Below are 20,134 nucleotides of genomic sequence, written 5' to 3'. Positions count from 1 at the left end.
TCCTGCCACACTTCTTCTCTGGAAAACAACATGATGTCATTCCCTGCTGAAAGCCCCTTTACTTGATTTAAAACCAAATTTGTTTCCTTTGTATAGAAAGTTCCACTTGATTTTTTGAGGGGAAAAAAAATCCCTTCAAAAAAGTCCCTTTTTAAAGACAATAATGTCTCCACAAATTTTAAATACAGTTCTCTCATAATTTAATGGATTTAAAGTCTGAGACCTCTAAGTCAGTAATTAAGCACTTAGACAAAAGCAACTTGACCTGCTAAAATAAGTTCAGATGAGTGGGAGGACCAGGACATCAATTAAAAATTTTCTATATGTATATAATATTCACATATTGTTCCAGTGGGTCTTACAAGGTCTAAGAGAATGAGACACTTACGCTTCCCTTCAAAAATAAGCTCATCAACCTTAATCTTTCCAATAATTACTCAGTTGCTTAGATATCTGGATCAGTTATGTCTTGCAACACTAAATAAACAAATAATTATATGACTGCAAAAAGAAAAGTGCTTTTTGTCTGTAATTTTCTACTTTAGGCTTCAAGCTTTCTCTTTCTCTCAAAAAAAACCAAACAACCAAAAAACCAAAACCAACAAAAGAAAACAAATTCATTTTGAAGACTGTCACCAACACAAAATTCTGGTCTCTGAAAATCAGTCCAGACTCATTTCTATGTTCTATCAAAGACTAAAATTCCTGAGACTTGGAAGACATTTTTGAAATTCTCGTCTTGAATTTTCTGATTTCTAATTCCAATTTCTATGTTTATGTATTTTGCTTCTGCCCAAAACACTGTAATTTCTTTATCAGTTCTTCATCAGGCTACAAAGTTATCTGTGGGTGACACATCCTTGGTACAATGAGGTCATTGCCAAAACAGGATACCTTCATGAGTAATATCGCATATTTAAAGTGCTAGTTTTCTCACCTTTTGTTTTCAAATATTGTACAATAAATTGCAGGTTTGTAGTTGATAGATTTTAGCAATTAGCTAATTCATTTTAAGAACATTTCTCAGGTGCTATCCAGTGTGACCAAACTTTAAAAGGTGTACCTTGCATTTAGTTTCAACATTATAAATAAAGAAAGGCTTTAAATTAAGATATTTTATGTGTATTTACATGTATCTGCTACGTAGGACTTTAATTTGGATTTTTGTCATATCAAAATTTATCTGATTAAACTGCAAACATCCTAATGCAATTCTTCTGAAATGAAAGAAATCTTGCCTTGTACACAAGAGACAGTTCTGGGCCAATGATTGGACTTGATTATCTCAGATGTCTTTTCATACCTTAATGATTCTGTGATTCTAAAAAACTGAAGGAAGAAAAAATCCATTTAATCTCTTTCATTCCTTCTTCTCTGACAGTGGTTTCCCACTTCAAGCTCAGTCCTGCAAGCTTTAAACACCTCCAGTAAGCTGTTATTGCTGCTGATGACTACCGCTTCAAGAGCGCTCAGCATTTCTCAGTAGCGAGTCGATCAGACCTGCAATGCCCATGGCATAGAAATAGTCTCTTTGCAATCAGTAGGATTTCAGGTATGACTAAAAATACACACTAACAGTCTATTTTCTGAGCTCTTGAGGGTTAAAATCTTAAATCCTAAAATGCTAGCTTTTAATCTATAATTAGAGCTGAAATACACAGGTACACTTTTGTCACAGTTCTAAAAGGTGGAATGTGATGCTTTTAAATTTGTTACAATTTTCATGACTTAAAAATGGCTACCAATTCAGAATTCATCATATCTTGAAATTTCTTCAGCAGCAGCACAGCTGTTCTGAAATAAGAGACAAAAATATTGTACAGCAGTTCTACTGTTTCCAGCACCCTGCTGAGAGGTGTTGCTGCTGATTTGTTTCTTGACTGTTTTGAATTATTACCCTGGGGCGTGCATCATGGCTGAGAGAATGTCACAAACTTTGTACTTTTTAAGGGATACATCCACCTACACAGCCATTCAGAAGAATGCAGTCATGTAAGTTTAATTCTATTTATGGATAATTTCATGCATTAATTGAACTTGAGCTCATTTCTCAGCATATAATGTTGTCTGATGCTCAGAGCAGTGTAATGCTTGATTTTGTGCCTTTTAGTTAAGAAACAGATTTGATTTCATTTTCCTTCTGTGGAGATTTCTGATGAAGGCAGGCGTGCTCAGAAGAAACATACTGAGTTTGGACAGCATATCACCCATAACAATTGTCTGTGATCCAAATCTGCCTGGAACATCTGTGCATCCCTGAAAATTATTCTTACATGGCCATGAACTCACAAGTTCAGCATAAAAACCAATCAGAAACACTATCACCATAGACCATGAATGTACCACATATTATCCAGTAAGATAAAGACATGATTGGTGGTGTTGACAGCAGCCCCTGCTCTCTGATGAAAAATTGGAAGGTGCCTAAAGGTGTCTCCATTGTTTCCTTGACAAACTACTGAGAATCTTCTTAGTCTACTGCTACCCAGCTCAGAAGGACAAACTGCTTCACAATGCCTCTTCTCTCTCAAAAGAGAAAACAAGGGACCAGGGATTCTGCACTGTGTTGAACCTCAGCTTAAATCCTGCTGTACAATATGGTTCATCCAACTAAGAACAAGGAACAGTCCTTCTTCTGTGCCCATTTTGGAAAGAGCTTGGCCAATCTGATCATTGTTTTCCTGTGCCATGACTCAGATATTGCAGATATCATGTGCACACACACAGAGAAATTCTAATATGTAGCACAGTAAAGTATGAACCAGACTTCCCAGAAGCCTTCTGCTTACTCTTGTGCTGCTTAATTTTTTTTCTAATGTATTATGTAATGAATGAGTAACTGGGATATTTTGCTCCACTCTCAAAGATGGAAATAGCAGAAAAGCTGGCGTGAACAGTACTTATTTTACAATATGCCACAACATGCCATAATATAATACGTATTAATAAATATATGATAATTATAGGCTTGAACTGTTGTAATTATAGTTAATGTCATAAATTTTATGTATGTATGTATGTATGTATGTATGTATGTATAATAAAGGAATTTTTAATAAAGACATAGTATTTTTATATAAATGATAACTCTTTATAGCAGTATCCATTGATAATTTTGCTTTCTAAGAAAATTACAAGGCAATTTTGTAATACTTGAAAATGTTTCAGTGAGTCCAAGTTAAAACATATGGATTTGACAGCTGAGTTTATATGATAAAATGTGATCCATCAGAAAACAGTAGGTGGGACATTTTTTGTAGTTGCTACTTTATCCACCAGTTGATTTTAGGTTTTGTAGGTCTTAGTCAATAAATTCACTGAACTGAAATTCACTGAACTGAGTCAGAATGGTCTTATGACATTGATTCATAGTAGTATGAGCTTGCAATATATTCAGCTCAGAAGAACATCAGGAACAACGTGGTTGTTGAGGCACTGTGAAAGTCTGGTTGATAACACACTATGAGAAACCTTCCCCTAATTAGAAAGGTAAAAACTTCATCACTTTTCTTAGTCAAGATAAATCTCTAACATGTTGTGCTTTTTTTTTTTTAATGGGTCAGCTTTACTGTTTGTGTTTCAGTAACTAGGTAAGAGAAAAAAACCAACAGTAGTCTGGGAGCCAAATTAGGGGGTTTTTATTCTTAGTCTTTCCCCTCTGTATTTTGGGAAACTGCATATTACAAAGTTGGCTCTGATGAGGAATAAAATATAAATGACATGTTCATGATTACCAGAGGGAAGAAAATTTCCCTGAAAAGTCATGAAGGGGAGCGCAGGTGGGCTTTGTAAAGTCCATTGCCTGGGAACTATAGAGGCTAATTTTGGCTGGATATGTCCCAAAGAAAGCAGCTGCTAAGTGTGACATGAAGACATTCCAACAGCAATACTGCCACTGGAAATGTCAAAAGGAGGTCTTACCAAGGCAGAACCAATATCCTTTAGATTCTTAAAAATATACACCAAAATGCAGCCTTTTGTGCTTAAAATTGTACATATGACTACTGAAATAGTAAGGCCTCTGTTCATTAAATAAATATGGCCCATTCATGCAGGCTTTCATACTGTAGCCTAGTATGAAAGATTTTATATGGCCATTTTACTCTAATATCACTAGGCACATATAATTTGAGCATTCTGAGTGCAAGCAAAGGAGTGCATGTTGCTTCCTGGCCTGGACCAGTTGGGTGCTCAATGACATGTCAAGCATCACTAGAAAGGTGGTTTTACCCAATTTCACTTTACAGGCTCCAGTTTAATCCATGGCTTTCATAACAGAGGTTACTGATTAGTTACTAAAGGGTTTAAAAAAAATACAAAAATATTTTTTGAATGCTATTAATTTACAAAACAGTTTCATTCTCAGAGGAAAGGCTTTCAGATACAACAAAGCATTACAGCGATTCTAAAAAAACAAAAGGCAAAATACATGAACTTCTTCTGAAAAGCAGAAAACCAACCTCATTAGAACTGTCTGGCAAGTTACAATCCTGGTATTAGCACCTCTTGTGCATTTGCAAAGAATAAGCGTATCCCATTTCTGTCTTCATTTGTTCAGATAAACAAATGATCACCTTTAATCCCCTTTTGATAAGAGAGGTGCTTTTTTTGTCTAATCCTATCTGAGCCCAGACCTCCTGAGCTTGAATGCAAAGAATTGCATTACACTATTGCAGGTGGTGTGTCACTGTGCCTCATTCAAGCTCTTCAGTACTGCCCTCTCTCCTCTGGAATTGCTGCTGGATGTCTTTTAGGATTATCACATCCATTTTTCTCACAAATTTTAGGTGAGTTATTTCACTTTTCAACAAGCCCACTGCTGTCCTGTGTTCTGTGACTACACCCAGCTCTTTCTCCTGCTGTGCCTTTCTAGCTGGTTTAAGGCAGAAATTTCCTATTAGCCTTCATAAAATACTGTTGCATTGCACCCCATTTCTGTTACTCCATCTCTAAAGTCAGGCTTGTCTTCCTGTTCAATATTCTGCTTTTCCTTGGTCTTATGAAAGATCTCTAACCTTCTGGCATTAATTAATTTCACTAGCAAACCCATGCCTTTTGTGCCAAAGCTTGCTAAAGTTTTGCTAAATCCCTTAGAGTTTGTTACAAAATACCTTCCAGTAAAAATACAATTTAAAAGTGCGAGTCATATCTCACTTAGCAAATGGCAACTCTAGGACTGTGATGCTACAGTCCAGCAGATGGTGGTTTGGGTGCTTGTCCTAGAAAATACAAAAAACATATGTATTTTCTTTTGTGCAGTGCTTTTCCTCAAAAAAAAAGTACAGTTTCTAAAAAGTTATTGAATTATTGGGCTGTCTTTTTCACAAGAAACATAGCTATCATACTTTGTCAATGCTGCTGTCCCAAGTTGTGCTAAGAAAAGATTTGCTTCTCTCTTCCCAAAGCTGATGGAAAGTGGCTCATGGCTACATTGCTCAATGATATCATCCCTTGGACTAAACTGGCCATGCCCTTTTCTTAAATTCAAGTTTCCTGACTGAGCTTTATGCAGAAATCCCTATTCCTGAAACAAAATTACTTTGTTTTACCTTGCATGAGACTTACTGAGAAGACTGACAAGAAGCAGCTTGACAGGAAGACAAAGTCATGACACGAGCTGTGAGCTGTGGGACTGGAGTTTGTGACATGAAAGCATTCTGTAGCCCAAGACCTCCTCAGACAATTTCATAAGCAACTTCAGCATTTTGAACTGGACTGTGTCCTGCCAGTTATGTCTGGATTTTTCTCTTGAAGGGAATTACTTGACCTGCCTCAAAGACATGTCTGGGAGCAAATTCATGGGCATTATCACCAGTCAGCAGAGCACAGCCTTGAAATAAAACCAAGAGCTTGCCAAAGGGACGTATCACCAGAACTGCTTCTCTGGAAAGAGCTAGTGGGCCTGTTTTAGTGTGTACTCCTGGACGAATTTCAAGGGACCCACAAGCCCAAGGCTTTACAAATATAGATGAGAGGACTGGCAAGAGTTAGCAATTGACCCTTTATTTCATTCCTTGGATAGTGCTTTTTTTCTTTCCCAGGAAATGTGCTTTTATTGCCATACTGTCAGGTACTGGGCAAGTCCCACACAGTAGGCAGAAAAAGAAGTAGGTAGTCTTGTGAAATGCCATATTTGACTCTTATTATTACATTTCCCACTGGTGTCATCTGCAGTGAGGGCCCTGTTGTGTTTGACACTGTAGAAACATTCAAAAGCAGCCAGTGCAAAACCCAAAAAGCTAACAAAAGGAAGGAAAAATAGAGACAAAATAATTTTCCTGGTAACAAACACCTGGTCTGTGGGCAGCCAAGAAAAGAAACCCTGTCTTCTGACTCTCACAGCAGAGCTTATTCTAGCTGACTCTGCTTGCTCACTCCCGACTTATCCGCTCTGGAATAAGTCCTCCAGGGACTGGGTAGGAACCAACCCAGGGATTTCACACAAAGGAGCAGGTTGAAAGCCCTGCAGGAAGTCTGTCATAGAAGAAAAATTCTATGCAGAGCATTAAAGCTGTTGTAGAAGAGAAACATGGCTCCATCTCTTTGCAGGCAAATAAGGAACAGAATAGGGAATAGGGCAGCTTCAGCTTTTCCATCCTACAAAAGCACTGGAAATGAGTAAATTTGCTATGGGGATATTAATACAAGGTGTTGAGGATGTTTAACAATTTCTAAAATAAATGGCTGTTTGTACAGGGTTGATATTAATACCAATTGTGTCATGTTCACTTCCTAAATTTCAAAAACCCCAGTAAAGAAGTCAAGACCCTACAGGATATGCTGCCCAGTGTTGGAAGACTCAACACAAAGTTTTCCAGCATGACATCTGAATTCAAAAGATAGCAGTGAGAGCCTTTCAGAGAACTCTGCCACCTTTTTTTCATTAATATTCTGGCAGATCACTTGATGGTTTTACTGACTCACTTGTCTGACATGCAAGCAAGTCATAAGAGTGTCATTTTTAGTATAAATAGCAATTAGGGCTCATCTGACAAATAAGACTTGCCTAACGACGTTTCATTTCCTGAAATGCAACAATGTGTAATGCTTTATAAGTTACACATGTCAGGACTGACTTGTAAAGGGTGACTTCTGGCTTGCTGGGAAAGTTATCCTTGCCTACTTGTCAGTGGCTCTTCTCAAAAAGTTCCCAAGCCCCTGGACTGCCAGAGACACGTCTGTCTGTGTGAAGAGCTCTGAACCCTGAATTGGGTTGGCCTGAACAACTGCAAGGGAAAGACAAGAACATGCCCTTATTCCTGTGAAAGAAGTTCTGTTTCAGGCTGCTCAAACCACAAAACCACCCAGTTTATTGTGTCTTTGGATTTACTGGCAGGGATCAATTTGTTTAAGCAATTTCCATTCTGCATCAGTAGAAATGATTCATATTCATCAAGACCTGCTGCTTGGGCTAGCCCAGTTTGCAGGGACTGAAGTGGGCATATTTAAATATGGATGATCTGCATGGACAGGAGAGTCATCAGAAATTTGACAGTCACCCAAACTGGACTGGCTCTTTAGGCCAAATGCTCCTCTTTGCCCATAGAAGAGGTACAGCCCAGAGAGCAGGCAGTATAAACATGCTCACACTGACTCAGTGATGTGCCTCTGCCATAACAGGAGAAACTCCCACTGGTTTCCAGGCTATGATTTGGCTGTAAAAATAATAATAATGACAAAATAATCAACAGTGATGGATATATTTACCAGGAGTGGGATTGTAATTACTCATTAAAACAATAAATAGCCATCAGAAGTGAACAGATCACAGACTTGTGTGAAACCTGGAGAATAGATCTAGCAGTGAAAAAGTCCTTACACGCCTGCTAGAGCTCCTGTTCAGTTTTAAATCTAAGTGGTGAAAGGAAGGCTGAAGCATGTCAGAAAATCTGTAACACTGTAATGACTTCAATCACATCATTTGTCTGTGTTTACTTCTACTGTCAATGTCTGATCCATTTTTCCTCAGGAGAAAGATTGGAATACCTTCCAGGCACCAAATAAATAAACGAAACCTCATTCTTCTTGAAATCAGGAACTTTTATCATGCTCCCTCCTATTTGTCTCCTGATGTACACAGTCCAAGAGGGTATAGGAGAGTTTTCAGCTGAAGCTCTGTTTTCTGCATTGGACACCAGTCAGCTGCTGGGAGGATTCCAAGGTTTTAGATCCAACTTATAAAGTCCTGAACAGTCCTGGACCTGCCATATGTGAGGAGGTCACCTATTATTCAAAGATGTGGTGCTTCATCAAGATAAATACACAAGGTGTGCCCAGCAAGGAGTCCTTTCTTTTGGAAATAATTTTCCATACTTTTCTAACTTGTGGGCATACTATGAAGTTTGCTTTCCCTTCTCTGGGTTACATCAACTGATGTGCAGAGGTTTTTCTGTATACCATCTGTCCTTTATCCCTGCTGTCATGTTTCCAGTTATCAAGTAAATGCCCAAAGTATTGAATCGGTATATTAAAAAAAAAAATAACTAATTTAGTAGAATAACTGGAGTCCCTTGTTAATAGATTTTCTATTACTTTAGTCATTCTTGTGCCCTTTGTTGAGACCCTTTTAGTATTTTTCCCAAGACACCGTAACAATACACATAATATTCCAAAGGAGGCTATTACACTGACCTACATGTATATATATTTTTCATATTTTTCATCCCATTCTATGAACACTCTAGCAATTTCTTTGTTTGCTGAACATTTGGTTTTTTGTTTGTTCATCTGTTTTTTACTACAGCTGCAGTCAGACAGAGGTTTTCTTTGTGCTGTCCATAGCGATGTCCTCATATCTTTCCTGACCTGACAGAGGTAAATCAGACCCTGTAAAGATATTTTCAAGTAGATTGCATGTTCCTCTCCTGCATGTATCATCATGTATCATTGAACTCCTTTTGGCATCATTTCACCCTTTCATCTAAATTTCTCTGTAAATATCTGTATTGGAGCTGAGCTTGTTCAACTTAAACAGCTTTGTCCCATTTGCGCTCTTTGCGCTCAACAGCTCAGTTCCTTCTCCAGAGCTGCATTAACTTACAGTTAAAACAGATTAGCCTTTTTAGGCAGTACACAATTCCCATTTTCCCCCAGGGCCAAAAATACCCAGTTCAATGAACCAAGTAACATACATTCTGGTGCTTGCCCAGCCATGGGTAAAATAGCCCCAGAGTATAAAATTCCAGCTCTGAAGAGCTTTTCTCTCTGGTGAAGCTTTCCAGTGAAGGTCAGACCTGGTGACTGCACAACAATGGTGTACTGATGTGCCCCCACAAAGTTCTTTCTGATAAATAGTTTAGAGACTTCCATACTAAAGACAGGTTTACTGGGGGAATGGAATACAGCAAGTTAGAAGGGATGAAAATTCTTAATTTCCTTCCCATGCTTATGATGTGTTTTTATCACTATTTTGATGCTGAAGATATTCAGTCCACAGCTGATCTATTAATAGTCACAGCTCAAGTGCCTGTAGCAATTAATTTAGGATCTCACTGGACTAACTAGTGGTACTGCTTAGATAAAAAAGCCATGATTTCTTCTCCTACCCATCCTTACTTCCAGAATACAGAGGTTGTATAAAAGACCCTGTGCAACAACTTTGTCATGGACTTCTTACAGTATATAGTTTTCCTGGCTAGTCAGCCTGCAAGACATCTCAGCAACTGTCTTGGGAAAAAAGATTTTTGGGGTTTAGACCACTGTCTTTTATCCTGAGATATTTCTGGAATATTTTTTTTTTACATAAAAATAAATTTTCAAACAATTTTTTCACCTGGAAAAGAATATAATTGGAGAAAATGGTTGCTTTTTTCTTGAAATAGTTTCAATATAATATTTCATTAATAGCAGTAATTTTCTGTCCTTTGGAAATTTTATTTCTAAAAATACAGAAACACCAATGCTTACTTAAAAAACTGGCAACTGTCACAAAACCTAATAATATGCTAAAGTTTGGAAACTTTTTTCCATAAAACAAAGCTTTATCCTCATCGAACATTGAAATAGATTTGATACACTCCATCTGAGAGAGTTTGTTGGGAAAGCCCACCAGCTTCAGTGACATCAGACATTCCCTCAACACAAGGGAAGACATTCCCTCCATTTACATTCCTGCTTTAAATTTAAGGATCTACAGAGGCAACAGTGCTTCATGCTAGTGCCACATTGAGTCACTCAAGCTACCTCAAACTCATTGAGGGACACCGTCAGTTCCCTGGTGGGCTTTCCCAACAAACTCCCTAGCACATGTGGATTATCATATCTAAGTGCATCTGTGCCCTTTTGAACATGCCTATTGTCTGCTCAGCCATGCATCAATATCTTAGACAGACACGTGGTTCCCGTGAGAAGTTTTGTTTGCTGAGCTTCTGAAGGACTGCAGAATAGCAGTCAGTGGGAGCACTGACACCAACTCCAGCACCGTGTCCTCAGCAAGGACATGTGTCCTGCAAGGCTCTTTAGGGCTCAGCACCCCACTACAGGCCAGGGTGACAGGAGCCACAGTGATGTAATTCAGTGGGAAAGAAGAAGAAGAAATTGCATCAAATCTGTGAACGCGTAATGTGAGACTGATGAATACTTGTGTACCTGCAATATTAGCTGTAAAAAACTAATTATTGGGGGAGAGTGGCCAATTTAGCTGTATGTCATGGTGATTGAATTGTGGCCAATTTAGCTGTATGTCATGGTGATTGAATTGTGAATACTTGTGTACCTGCAATATTAGCTGTAAAAAACTAATTATTGGGGGAGAGTGGCCAATTTAGCTGTATGTCATGGTGATTGAATTGTGGCCAGTGTTTTTCAGTAAATCTTAGTCAAGGTGGAAAACTTCCTTGACAACCATCATTCATAGTTCCCAGAAGGTGTTATGCTGTTGTCCTTACCCAGCAGAGCCGCTGGCAAGCCATCCTGTGGTGCAGCCAGCAAAAGAACAGTCCAGAACAGCCCTTTTCAGCTCTTCTGCAGTTGCTAGGCGAGCACTCAGGTCAACACAAGCTTTCTCAGCTTCAGCTAAATCCAGACCCTGAGAGTTGTTCTTGGACTCAAGTGCAAACACTTTCCCTGCAACACCAAGAAAGGACATGTCATCCATCATGGAATTGTACTCAATACATATTCAACAGAAATATTGCAAATTATCACCAAATAAAGCCTTCATGCTTTTACTAAGGTTATTTTAATGGCCCACCTTTTTTTTTTTTGAAAAGCCTAATTTAATCAGGACTGTAAATATCCTTGTGTTAGCTTTTCTTTTAATTTTGTCTACCACAGGAAAAGCAAGAATGGCACTAGTCATTCCTAACTCAGAGGGAAAGCTTGCCTTGCCTCTGTAGGTCTGTGCTTCAGATCTGGAGAGATAAAGCATGATACTCTCTCATATGCACATATAAAGTTAAAATCACAAAGAACAGCTCCTGTAGGCTACTAATGCTGGAATCCATTACTAAACATTTTACAGTTACTCTATAACAGCTACATCCATAAAGTAAGCACATGCCTGAAAGCCAGTTTTGCAGCCCTGCCTTCCACATCAAAAATAGATTTCTACTTACTCTCTAAAATCAAAATTATGTCATTCCATGACATCTGGTGTCTAAATGCAGACTGCTTCATTACCATGTCTTTTTGGAAAGACAGAGTTTTTTATTAATGGAAGGCTTTTTTTTTTTCTTTGAATGAGCATGAGAACATATTTAGCATAACATTTTTTGTGTTATTTTTATTTTCAGTTCAGTTTATTTTACTTTAATTTATCTAATACCAGGAAAGCTGAAAGGGTGAAAGTTAGAGGTTTTGGCAACTGGGAACAGGTCAGTTGGGGTTTTGGCAATGAAGTTTGAGAAGTTACTGGGTTATGGAATGAACATGTTAGCTGGGTGCTCCAGTAAAAGAAATAAACAATGAGACACTTTGCAGCTGACATTTAATTTGACATAACTATCTTTTTTGCTACACAGAAACTATCTTTTTTTCTATCACATCTGAGGGATGTGATAGCATCCCTCAGAATTCCTCCTGGATTTCAAAGGTACAGACTGAGATTGCTTGCAGTTGCAGGAAGAAATTTTTTAAGCACCACTCATTCAGTAAATGCCTGGAAACTCTTATTTATGTCTTATTTCCAAAGAGGATTCGTGGTAGTGGTTACAGGAATGCATAACTTCCAGCACATGCCAAGTGCTTGCTATGTAGCCAGCTTCACACTCACAGGAGATATTGACCAGTATTGGGAATTCTTCAGACTGATTCAGCCTGGTTCTGTACCAGGTGCCACTCTCACCACATACTCTTTCAAAAAAATTGGTAAATCTGATTCTAATCCTAAATACAGGCAATTTATACAGGGTAGATGTGCCTCCAACAGCTTTCTGTTCTCACCTGTGCACAACTACACCCACTAGAAGAATCACAGTCCTTACATCAAAAAATGTGGTTTCTCTCAAGTAAGCATGTAATTTGTGTTTACATTAGGTAACAAGGGCAGACAGGTCCTAATGAGGACTCCTACTTTGGTGGGAATTCTACATGTGCACAGCAGGAAGTTATCCTGACTTGGGAAAATGGCAATTCAAATAAGCAGGACAAGCAGCTATGAGAAGGAATAGAAATTCAGAGTACCCAGACAATTTTCCTAAGGCAGCTAACAGCAGCTGACCAAGGAATACAGCCAGAAACACTGGTCAGAGTGATAATCACTAGGTTACATTGTCTTTGGATTCTCCACTGTATTCAAAACCATTAAGTGTCATTAGAATGGGGGGGTTTACACAAAGTAGTGAAAGCAGCAAGCCTCTACATCCCTGAGTACACAAACATCAGAATTCTCTACAATATGTCCCAAATAATGCACATGACACTAATGTGGTTCCTTTTTCCAAAGCTTCAACAGACACAGTGAAATGTGCATGGCCTAGGGAGAGAGACAGTAAACAGAGAGGTGATGGTTTTGAACAGCCATTCTTAAGTGGCAAAACAGCTTTTGCTCCTAAAGCAAAACAGGGATTAAGTGTAATGATTTACAGGTTCTGTCCCAGCTAAAAACTTGTCCACATTCTACATTTAGACTGTCAGGATTGAGGTGCACTGTCAAAGACATATAGGGCAAATTTGCATAACATCGAAATTAAATCGTGAATGTTATTTTGACATGGCATAACCCTTATTTTCTAGCTATTAGTATTTCACTTAGAAACCTTAAAGAAAGGAAAATCATCAAACTTTGAGTTCCATCTAGATACAATTAGTTAATGATTTAGTCCTTTTACCAGGAAGCAAGAGTTACATTTTTAAAGAGTTACTTTTTCAGCCTATCCAAGACAGGGGCTGAGACAGCTTCCCTTGACTACTGTTAAGCTGTTTGCTAGTACTTAAGATACACTAACTTTTTACTAGAAACTGTGGAGATGCTGCCAACACAGAATTTGTCCTTTGAAAAGGTATCTGGGATGATCAAATTATACAAACAAATGAATTATAAGGTGAGCTAGGAAAGACTGGTTGGGAAGTTACAGTGAACTACTTTATAGGAAATTCTGGTCAGACAGAATTTGCTTAGAAGTGGGTAAAGAAGGCCAATCTGTTTACCAGACCAACCTGTGATTTTTCTTCAAACTTTTAGAAGCTCTCTGGCTATCTGCCCATTTTTCAAGATGTGCCCTTTGTTTTGTCTAATTTCTTACTTAGAAAATAAAATAGCAAGCGAAGTTCATTTATCAGATGGTTGACCAATGGAATAGCTGAGTCCTCAATATCCTGAGATGTGTCACATTACTGAGGGGCATTGACAGAAAAAATACAGGAGACATGCTAGCATGGTAACAGGAAAACCACAAAACCACATGAAAACAGGAAATCCCCTTAAACAAAAAAGACTGCAACACTGAATTCTGCACCTTACAGTATCATGGCTAACATACTCAAGATATGGATGTATAAAATTTTTCTCACTTTTAATCTCAAAAGTGGTATCATTTTCAGTCTAAGGGAATCTGAGGATCCTGGATAATTATTTGTAACATTTTTATCGGTCCTACTTGTAATGAAATGTTTCCTAAAAAAGGATTGTCTCTTATAGTTGATGATGTAGCAGTCATCTTTTTATATTGGGGTGGTTGAAGTCAGCCTTATCTCTGAGAGAGTATCAAGATATGTGTTGTCATTCTGTTTTAAATGTGAGACTGTCCTGTATTTCCATAAGACACAGGATGAAGGATCATCTGTACATGAAGAATGTAGTATGCCTTTGGTTGTGGTACCTTTGAGCAGACACCATGTCTCCACTCCCTCTCAACTCTGTCACTTCATTTCTGCCCTGTAACATTCGTTTCCCACAACACTTTCACCTCCACAGGGGGGTGGAAATTTGTTACCAAAATGACACACTTTTCTGAAGCTTTTCTAAACAATGTAAGTCCCTTTGGTTTCAAGATCAAGCTAAAAATCCATGCAAAGTAGTATTTCTCAGAATGCGTACTGAGCTTGTTGAGTTTAGCAGGTTCAGAATGAAAAAGATTCTTGTCACAGTGAGATTCTTTTAAATTCCCATTTGAAAAAAGTGATAAAGCTTTTCACTTCAATGATGAGGCATAAATAATAAGACATCATTCTTCCAACCTCTATCTGTCAGTGGGATTCACAGTTCACATGAAAAATTCATGCTTGAAACAAAAGAGATTTCCTCTTTAATAACTAGCGTCTATTAGATTGCTATCTTCTGCCATTATCTGATCACTGTTATTACAGAATATTGATTATATTTTGATTTATTGAGAAAGTTGTAGTTATTTTTTTGCAATGGATTAATATAATTTTTACTTAAGAGTACCCCACTGTATTCTGATTGAAAACATAACCACAGAGACATAGATCTCAGGGCTTCTAGGAATCATTTTTATTACCTTGTTCAATTCCTGCCTTACTAGACTGTAGATTTCCCCTTGTAATTCCACAATCAAGTCCAAAAATTCATGGTTGAACTAGAGCTTGTCTTTTCAACATGCATCCAGTCATGATTCAATGCCTCCAAGTAAAGGAGAATTTACAGCACACTTTATAGTAAACTGTTCCAATGGTTCATTACTCTTACTCCACCTTATTTCCAGCTCCAAATTTTGCTAAACTCAGCTTCTAACAACTGATCCTCATAATGCTTTCAAGACTTAAGAGACATCTACAATGTGGAAGTGCAAAAAAGGAGTTCTTCAAAAATAAAACCAGTCCAAAATCTGTTTCTTCATATTTTACAGAAGATCAGTGGGTTTAACAGAATTCTATTGGTTATTAAGAAAAGACTTTGGCTGATTTATTCTTTTACAGAAAGAGATACAACAAGAAGTTCTTCTGAGGTGCACAGGCACAGCTCAAAGCCCACTGAAATGAGTTCAAATTTCCCCATGTCTTCAGCAGGATTTGCATCGTGTTTGAAGAAGGAACAGAAAACTGCATAGTCAAATATACCTTAAAGTAAGAACATCCCTCAAAAATACTATACAATGAAAGCACTTTGAAAGGTATGCCCAGTGTGCTGACCTCACAATATGACACTTCCTATTTCAAATAATAAAACTTAATCAGTTTCAACAAAACAAATTTGGTGAAAGATGTGCAAAAGTGGAGTCCAATACATTTTCAATTGAATGTTAAAAATTTCAAATTGAGATGAAAGAGATCAGAGCAAGGAGAGGTCACTTCTGTACCTCTTAAATTCTGAGAAATTTAATTTTCATTTCTATGGATATGTGAAACAATGTATCTTGATTGTAAGTGTAAAGGTGGAAGATCCAGTCACTCTACAATTGCAGAGAGAGATTTGGCTAATTACTAATTCTACTTAGTTTTCACAAATGTGTAATTTATTTCTGTGAGAAACAACAGTGAATGATGTCTTATTCAATTAAAAAAATATTTCATCATCAGAAATATAGCAAAATCAAGATGTCATCTTTGAGTTTTCCATCAGCTAAACCCAGCTTGAGCCTAAATTTTGATTTTACTGGACAATTTAGGACCAAACAGTTGGAATTGTTCACGCGTGAATGTGTGTTATTTTGTAAGCAGGAAATGAAATGTGTAGACACCTGTTACAGAAATTTGAGCATTGAGAGACAGCAGAAGAGAAAAAACATACATTTTTTCCTTTACTTTAAAAAAAAAAAAAGGATGAAAAACAAGCCAAATTAAATACTTTAGTAGGGGTGTTTTCCTACTTTGAACGTCATCAGTTTCTAGTTAGAGGCATATCTCTCAGATCTTGTTTGTGCCCAGCTTCATGGACTCTGGATCCTTTCACCTGCAACCTCTGCAGGCACTATGCATGGACACTGCTAACTACTGGCTTGGCCAATAGGGCTTCATGTTATCCAAATTCAGCCAACAGAGCAGCTCCAATTTGGCACAATTAGTAATGCTTTGAAATTAGCACATTTTCCATTTCAGGAGTGTCTCGGTACGGTGGATGAATCGCCATCACCCTCTCCTGACATGCTCTGTCTCAGAGCAAGTACTCTGCAGAAAACTGTGGTTCATACGTGTGGATATTTTAGAAGCCTTGGACAAACAGAAGAGGGAGGCAAAAAAAGTGGAGGCAACTCCTGTGCAGGATTCAGGAAGTCACATCCTTGTTCTCCTATTCCAGTGCAAATGGAAAACAATTCAAACCTCCTGAATTTGCAGTTATACAATTGAGAACTGCCACAATTACACATATTATTCTCCAGTAACTGCACTGGCAGTGGCACACCATGGTACCTCAGAGTATGAACAAGCCCTTGGGGAGTCTTCTGTCCATCTGACCTGGACCTGGACAACTTTGAGCAAAAAAAAAGCTGAAAAGTGAAATGGAGCTCTATTTTATTTCTGCATTTGCCTGGGTATTTCTGCAGCCTATTTGTGCTACAGCAATATATGCCATGGTAAATAATGGTCAAGAGAGATCAATTAAGCTCTGAAGTTTTACACCTTCACCAGACCTCGACAGCCATCAGTTTTATTGCCTACTCTCTGCCATTATTTTTGTGTGAGATAATAAAGTGAAAGTCTTCCTTAGGGAAATACATTGCAACCAGTTGCAGAGGTTTGACTGTAACAGGGGCCAGTCTGAATTTCACAGGTTTTTTACAAGACATATTCGAAATCCCTTTAGCAGTTTGCAACACAGTCAGATACCTTCAGTTAAAAATGACAAATACACAAACACGTATGTGTCACTCAGAACATTGGCACTTAAGTGACATTAACATGTATTAGAAACTAGCACCATTATATTTTCACCCACACCTTAAAAATGAGAAGGTAGTTTCTGACTGGATCAGACCAGAATCTGCTATAAAAGAAAGGATTAATCCTAATTCATACTCTCAGATTTTCTTAAATACATAGCGGTGAATTTTAAAGCTGACATACAGTGTTTTCTTCTGTTTTAACCCAGATGGCTTATAAGACAGTGTTACAGTTGTGTGCTCAAATATTAATATTGGGAGAACCCACTGAAGATCAAGTTAATAGCAGACTTACACATCTTTCACAATGCTATCTAGACTTTAAATAAAATTGCAAACCACATTATTGTAATAATGCTTGACAACTGTAATGTATTTCAGATATTCTGCCTTTCATACTATGAATGTTTTACCACATGTGAAGTAAATTTGACGAACTGTTGAATGACAATTAAAATCTGTCATGACCTGTCCCTTAAAATGATCTCCAACTTTTTTTCCCTTTCTCTTTTAGAAGATGCTTGTTTAGGAATCAAAAAGTTCGTTTTGTTAGTTTTATGGAAATAATAAAAATTGGAATGTGCCCCTGAAAGAACAAGGGGATCTTCAGGTGAAGCATTCTCAGCAAGGGAAATTATTATTCCTGCCCTGTGTCCTTAAGCTCTATGAAGATTCCTTTTTCATGGATATGCTTCCCCCCGCCCCACCCCCCCCCTTCTTATTTCAAAGGCATTTTGCTAAGGAAGGAGTACATCCAAAAAACAGAATCACAGTTTTGCCTACTGCAACATAGTACAGTTATCTGATGCATTTCTTTTCCTTTATGCTGAATGAAGTGTAACTCTCCTTAAACTTTACAAGAAAGGGTTCTGTTGTATAAATGGAATACATTTATACATTGTACTCAAAGCTGTAGAAACATACAGACAAGATTAATTTTCTCCCTTTCCTTTGCCATACTTTGTCACCAGCTGAAAGAAATTTAAGTTAAACAGGAAAAATTCTGTGAGAACAAACAAGAAGAGATTTTTATTGCCCTAAAATGTTTAAGTTCTGTTGTCTGGAATAATGCAGCAAACATCAATGGTAAAGGATTAGGGTATTGGAATTAAAAAATCCTGAGATTGGGCATAAATCTATCGCAGCTGTGAAAGTGGAAAAATGTGGAAAATTCAGCATTGCTGTCCTAGGAAAACATACAGTTGTTTCAAAAGTAATGATGACCAACTTAGACAAGTTGGTCATCATTATCACAAGCTGAATCATTAAAAGGGCGTTGGGTTACTGGAAACTTTCAAGGGATGCAGCTTTTCAGGATCACCATCAGCAAGTAAAAAGTCCCATTTCAGAGTAACTGGTAGCTGGTGCTTCAGCCAAATCCGTGTCCTGATCACATCCCTCAGCAGGGGAGTGCAGATGAAGCCCATGTGCAGAAAGGTGGGCAATCATTTCCAGCATGTGTGGCACTGAACAGAAGAGGTTATCAAAGTCTTTCACTTCTCAAGTACCTGCCCATATAAAATGACACATCTGAAGTGGGGAGATGGGAAAGTCCTTTGGAGAAAAGGTACTTTGAATTATAAGGAGAGGTCTCCTAAAATATAGCTGAGCCTTCTTAGTTGTGTTCTGGCTTTGTTTCTTTATTCTTATTTCCTCTGGAAAAGTTCACTATCCTGTCATTCTGCTGTAATAAAATAATCTTAGCCTTCTGGGATCTTATTTCCTTTCTCTGCTTTACCCCAGGATATTTGTAAAGTCTCAAAAAGCTCTGAATCAGAAGTTTCCTAATACAAACTGGGGCGTGTATTTAAGCCTCTTATTAAAAAAAAAAAAAAAAAAAAAAAAAAAAAAAAAAAAAAAAAAAAAAGTTGGTTTTGGTTTTTTTTTTCCTTTTTGCAATAACACATTTCAACAAACAGCCCTCATTCCAGCCATATCAACCCAGCCCAAACTGAATGGGAGACTCACCATCAGCCTGAACAGAGATGATCTGAAGTAAGAAGAAGAAGAAGACAGATCCCACGCCCTGGAGAAAGGTGAGAGAGAATCTCTGAGAGCCTGGAGCCATTGCCCTGCTCCCAAAGCCCTCAGCTGCAGGAGGTTGGCTGCCGAGGCTTTTTCTCTCTCCTCCTCTGCACTTTCGTAGCGGGCTCTGCGGTGATGATTTCAAGGAGCACTTTCCCTCGGCAGGATCCTGCGTCTTGGGTTTGCACTGAAGGCGGGAGGGGTGGAAAAAGAAAGAGGGAGGGAGAGAGGAATCCTTGGCTTGGCTGGTGTGAAGGGGAGGGGAAGGTGGGGGGAGATGTCCAGCCAGCTGGGGTTGGGGAGAGGCTTTATCCAGCCCGGTCTGCAGGGCAGCGCACACAGAGAACCGGTGTGAAAAGTCACATTATCCTGCCGGTAAATGCCTAATGGATCACCGTGGAGGAAATGCAAAAGCCAGCAGGGAGAGAGAAGGGGGGAAAGGACAAGCGAGGAGCAGCAGCAATCCCTGTGTGAGAGGAGAAGGGCAGCTCCAGAGCTGGTGCTGGTTCCCGGTGTGTTTGTGAGCTCAGCTGTGCATCTCCAGAGGGCTGGGTGCAGGCGTGGGGAGCCTTTTCCTCTCCTCAACACAAAATCAGACAGCAGTGCCTTGCTGAGGTCAGTGGCTGCTGCAGCGAGAGTGATGGTGCTCAGGTGAGGGCTGAGGAGAAGTGACAAAGGCATGGGACCCTGGTGACCAAGCCTCCCTGAAGAGCAGCACTGGGACGGATTAATCCTGCTATTTCAGATTCCAGCTTTGGGACGGCCACGAGGAACTGCAGGTTGAAGCTGGGTTCCATCAGCTGGTCTCTGTCAGCGCTCCTGCTCCAGATAAATGGTCTTGGTCAGGTTTGAACACTCTGAAAGCAGCTGTTGAAGGGAGTTTCCAGTTC

The 20,134-nt window shown here is 38.6% G+C and overlaps 1 protein-coding gene across 1 annotated transcript in view; it reads right to left on the bottom strand.

Moving 5' to 3' along the window:
- The window catches only part of SUSD5 (sushi domain containing 5), a 40,007-nt gene extending 20,720 nt beyond the window's left edge, over nt 1-19,287 (bottom strand). Inside the window, exons 1-2 of the mRNA XM_036378603.2 lie at nt 19,188-19,287; nt 10,887-11,064 (exon numbers count right to left, since the gene is read on the bottom strand). Coding sequence (XP_036234496.1) covers nt 10,887-11,064; nt 19,188-19,287 — 278 coding nt within the window. The remainder of the gene's footprint in view (nt 1-10,886; nt 11,065-19,187) is intronic.
- Nucleotides 19,288-20,134: the final 847 nt, after the last annotated feature.

This window comes from Molothrus ater, chromosome 1, assembly GCF_012460135.2.
Source record: "Molothrus ater isolate BHLD 08-10-18 breed brown headed cowbird chromosome 1, BPBGC_Mater_1.1, whole genome shotgun sequence".
In the NCBI taxonomy this organism is placed as follows: Eukaryota; Metazoa; Chordata; class Aves; order Passeriformes; family Icteridae; genus Molothrus; species Molothrus ater.
The sequence above is the reverse complement of the archived record's forward strand: the minus strand, read 5'-3'. Positions and strand labels throughout refer to the sequence as shown.